The sequence below is a fragment of the Mandrillus leucophaeus genome, unplaced genomic scaffold, assembly GCF_000951045.1.
Source record: "Mandrillus leucophaeus isolate KB7577 unplaced genomic scaffold, Mleu.le_1.0 Scaffold9, whole genome shotgun sequence".
NCBI classification, from domain to species: Eukaryota; Metazoa; Chordata; class Mammalia; order Primates; family Cercopithecidae; genus Mandrillus; species Mandrillus leucophaeus.
Window position 1 is genome coordinate 9,563,326 of NW_012109807.1, and position 4,411 is coordinate 9,567,736.

The following is a 4,411-nucleotide window of genomic DNA, read 5'->3' on the forward strand; positions in this document are numbered from 1 at the left end:
CCCGGCTAGTTTTTTGTATTTTTTAGTAGAGACAGGGTTTCACCGTGTCAGCCAGGATGGTCTCGATCTCCTGACCTCGTGATCCGCCCGTCTCGGCCTCCCAAAGTGCTGGGATTACAGGCTTGAACCACCGCGCCCGGCCCACCATGGAATTCTTTTATGAATATCCTTATAAAATAGGACTTGGGATGCAGATGGATTATTTAAGTCTTACAACTTCAGAAAGGCCTGAGACACACACCCCCTCCTACTATATATAATGATTATAAATAGTATATTTACCTCCAAAAAATTTAACACTGTGCCCTACTGCAAGAAAAATCTGTGGTATAACAAGGTACTGATGTTCTGTAGCTCTTTACTGAAGGCCTCACGTCAAAGGAGGGGAAGGAGAGCAATTCTGTGGCTCCGTACTTCTACCCAAGTCTGAAGAGAAGTGAGCCAAGTTAAATGAAGGTCAAGGATGCTCCTCCTGGTCCTCTCAGGGGCTGGGAAAGTCTTACGGCGTTTTCTGGGGAGTCATTACTCTGTCAGAAGTCAAGGTAGCTCAGAGGCCTTCAGGCCGCTGGTACTTCCAGAAGGCCACCTCCCCATCATCACTGCAGGAGGCCAGCAGCCCTGGCTCCTTGGGGTTCCAGGCCACACAGTTGACATCCTGCGAATGGGCCTGATGCAAGTGGGCTGTCAGGGAGAAGGTGGGCTGTTGTGGATCCGAGTTGGGATCCTCCTGAAACACGCGGATTGCGTCGTCCCCACAAGCTGTAGCCAGAGCCCCTGTCAGCTGACACCTGGGAGGAAAGTGACATCAGTGGGTATACCTGACTGATTAGGCCAGACTTGGTCCATGGTTCCTCGCCTGTTCTCTTCCCTAACTTCAGGCCACAGCTAAAAACCGCTTATTAAAATGTTTCCTTAACTACTAAGGAGTCACAAATATCACCCACTTACAACCGCAGATGCTGCAATCTAGTTCTTTCCCCTACTATGATTACCCTAAAAAACAACATGGAATTATGAACTGCACTTTTCTCACTTGGCATAAGCAGTTTCCCATGTCATAAAGTTTTTTTTTTGAGATGGCTCACTGCAACCTCCGCCTCCCAGGTTCAAGCGATTCTCCTGCCTCAGCCTCCCAAGTAGCTGGGACTACAGGCATGTGCCACCATGTTCGGCTAAGTTTTGTATTTTCAGTAGAGACAGGGTTTCATCATGTTGGCCAGGCTGGTCTCAAACTCCTGACCTCAAGTTATCCACCCACCTCCGCCTCCCAAAGTGCTGGGATGACAGGCATGAGTCACTGGGCCCAGCCATCATAAAGCATTTATTTATTTTTTTTAGATGGAGTCTTGCTTTATCACCAGGCTGGAGTGCAGTGGCGCAATCTCGGCTCACTGCAACCTCTGCCTCCCAGGTTCAAGCGATTCTCCTGCCTCAGCCTCCGAGTAGCTGGGATTACAGGCGTGCACCACCACGCCCAGCTAATTTTTGTATTTTTAGTAGAGACAGGGTTTCACCACATTGGTCAGGCTGGTCTTGAACTCCTGACATCATGATTCGCCCACTTCGGCCTCCCAAAGTGTTGGGATTACAGGCGTGAGCCACCGCTCCCCGCCCCATCATAAAGTATTCTTAACCCCTTTCTTTAACAGTGATGTAACAAGCTAAGTTCTACCATAATTTACTTAAGTTCACTTTTGTTGAATAGGTGATTCCCAAATGTTTGCTAATATAAAGCAAGCTTGAGTACTCAGTTTTTTTTCACTCTCTGGTCCTAGGGATCAACTCTCAGGGCCAGAACTACCCTCTGACCTACTCTCCTATATGAATGGTGCAGCTTTTCCAGCTTCTGCAAGGGCAGAGTCAGCGTTACCCATAAAAACCCCAGCCACTGCGTGGCGCGGTGGCTCACGCCTGTAATCCCAGCACTTTGGGAGGCCAAGGCGGGCGGATCACAAGGTCAGGAGATCGAGACCATCCTGGCTAACACGGTGAAACCCCGTCTCTACTAAAAATACAAAAAATTAGCTGGGCGTGGTGACGGGCGCCTGTAGTCCCAGCTACTCGGGAGGCTGAGGAAGGAGAATGGTGTGAACCCGGGAGGCGGAGCTTGCAGTGAGCCGAGATCACGCCACTGCACTCCAGCCTGGCCTGCAGACTGAGACTCTGTCTCAAAATAAATAAATAAATAAATAAATAACAACCCAGTCATGAATGCACAGATTCGATAACTTCTGGACGGCACAAGCTGCGTGAACCCCGAGCGCTGGTGCTGCCCTCACAGCCTGGGACTGTTCCCTGCTCCTGTGAACGCCAGCCCAGCCAGCTGTAAAGCAGCATGCTGGAGTCAGGCCTGATAAGGAATGGGGGTGGCTGCCCTCGATTCCTAAGCACTCCCCCAGGGTTGCAGAGGACTGCATGGGGCATGCCTTCTCTAAAATCCCTCCTTTATGGGGATGGCATGGGGGTGGGGGATGGAGTCTTACCAAGCAATGTCGTAAATGGTCCTTGAGTGGAAGCCCGACAAAGTACAGATACATTTCCAACTGGGGTCAGAGCCGCTGCATGCCACGCCTGCAAGACAGACTCCTCTTACACTTAAGACGTTCCTATGTCCTGGGCGCCTCAAAGGAGAACCTAACTTACCTTCCCTCACCCTCGTCTTCAACTGATTATGAGTCCCCGTCTCCATTCCTGTACCCATCCCCGCTGCTCTGCCTTACACACTCCGGCCAGACCGGCCTTTCTCAAGCAGAATTCCGAGAAGGAAACGTCCCTGTTCTGTTGCCAACCACCAGCCAACCCAACCCACTTTATTCCTCTCCAAACCCTAGATGTCCTATGCCCCATTTAAATGAATTACCACGCCTCACTAAGTCTGAGCGTTCCCACCATTGTTATCTTTACTCACGCTGTTGAGTTTTCACTTGGAATTCTCACGTGAAATTGTCACGTTAAAATCCTACATACCCTTTCAAATGCAGATGAAACAGCCCCAGTTCCACAAAGCTTTCCTGATTGTTCCAGTACTCTATCCCGAACCCTCTTGTGGCACATCTTACCTTTTACCCCCATTTGCTCCGACTCATGTATGTGTCTTAGCAGACTGTGAACCCCTTGAGAGAGGGGTCTTCTTTAGCTCTACTAATGGACCCTCACCTTGTTCATTGCCCGGTAGATACTGACGCCAGATGCGCACAGTGCGGTCATCACTACAAGACGCCAGGCGCTGGCCACTCGGGTCAAAGGCCAAGCTCCACACAGTGGATTCATGGCCCTCAAGGGTGGCACAGCATACCCAGTCATCCTCTTCCTCCCGGTACAGCTTCACTGTGTCATCGTAGCTGGCAGAAGCTAAGAGCTGGGGGAAGAGGGAAAGGAGACCCAACTTGTGTCTGTGTGGCCCAGGAAGTGCAGGACAGGTCAGTGAGTCCCAGGGATCTGCTTTTATGTTTTTATTTTATTTTATTATTTATTTGAGATGAAGTTTCGCTCTTGTTGCCCAGGCTGGAGTGCAATAGCACAATCTCGGCTCACTGTAACCCCCGTCTCCCAGGTTCAAGCAATTCTCCTGCCTCAGCCTCCTAAGTAGCTGGGATTACAGGCATGCACCACCACGCCCAGCTAATTTTGTATTTTTCGTAGAGACAGAGTTTCACCAAGTTGGCCAGGCTAGTCTTGAATTCCTGACCTCAGATGATCCACCCACTGTGGCCTCCCAAAGTGCTGAGATTATAGGTGTGAGCCATCACGCCCAGCCGGATCTGTTTTTATAAAGGGACTAATGTTTTTTGTTCACAGATAGAGGTCCCTGTAAAAGCTAGCTTAAGGCTGAAAAGCAGAGGAAGGCTGGGCACAAGCCTGCACATCAGAGCCCTTCCCACAGGAGACCCTGCCTGAATCTTACCTCCTGACTTGGGTGCCACACCACATGCTTGACATCCTGTGTGTGGGAGTTGAGAACACTGACACATTCATACTCATCCTCTTCATCAACTGTGGGAGAGAAAAAGAAGGGAACCCAAGAGCCGACCCTGTCACGGACACGGAGGGGGGTGTCAGGTGGTTCCCAATCCACCTGGAGGGACCTGGACTCACCTTCCCAGACCCAAACACTCTTATCTCGGCTGCAAGTGGCCAGGAGGTTGCCAGATGGGGCCCAAGCCACTGACTTGACCTCATTTTCATGGCCCTCGAGAGTGGTTACACACTGTGAAATGAGAAGGAAAATGAGAATTAACAGCAGCTAACACCGCTAAGGCCCTTCCCATGGGTACAGCCCAATTGGCGCAGGTTGGCTCAGGTTCCTGAACCAGCCCTGGGGAGGAAACAGGCAATAATTCTGGTCCCAACCAGCCTGGGTACCTCAAAGTCATCCTGGTTCTTCTTCCAAATGCAAGTGGTAGCATCAAAG

The 4,411-nt window shown here is 50.6% G+C and overlaps 1 protein-coding gene across 1 annotated transcript in view; it reads right to left on the reverse strand.

Annotated features, from left to right (window-relative positions):
- Nucleotides 1-255: 255 nt before the first annotated feature.
- CIAO1 (cytosolic iron-sulfur assembly component 1) overlaps nt 256-4,411 on the reverse strand; it is a 9,234-nt gene continuing 5,078 nt past the window's right edge. Inside the window, exons 2-7 of the mRNA XM_011969683.1 lie at nt 4,363-4,411; nt 4,096-4,207; nt 3,905-3,993; nt 3,157-3,358; nt 2,484-2,571; nt 256-788 (exon numbers count right to left, since the gene is read on the reverse strand). Of these exons, the coding sequence (XP_011825073.1) occupies nt 548-788; nt 2,484-2,571; nt 3,157-3,358; nt 3,905-3,993; nt 4,096-4,207; nt 4,363-4,411 (781 nt within the window). The 3' untranslated portion in view covers nt 256-547. The remainder of the gene's footprint in view (nt 789-2,483; nt 2,572-3,156; nt 3,359-3,904; nt 3,994-4,095; nt 4,208-4,362) is intronic.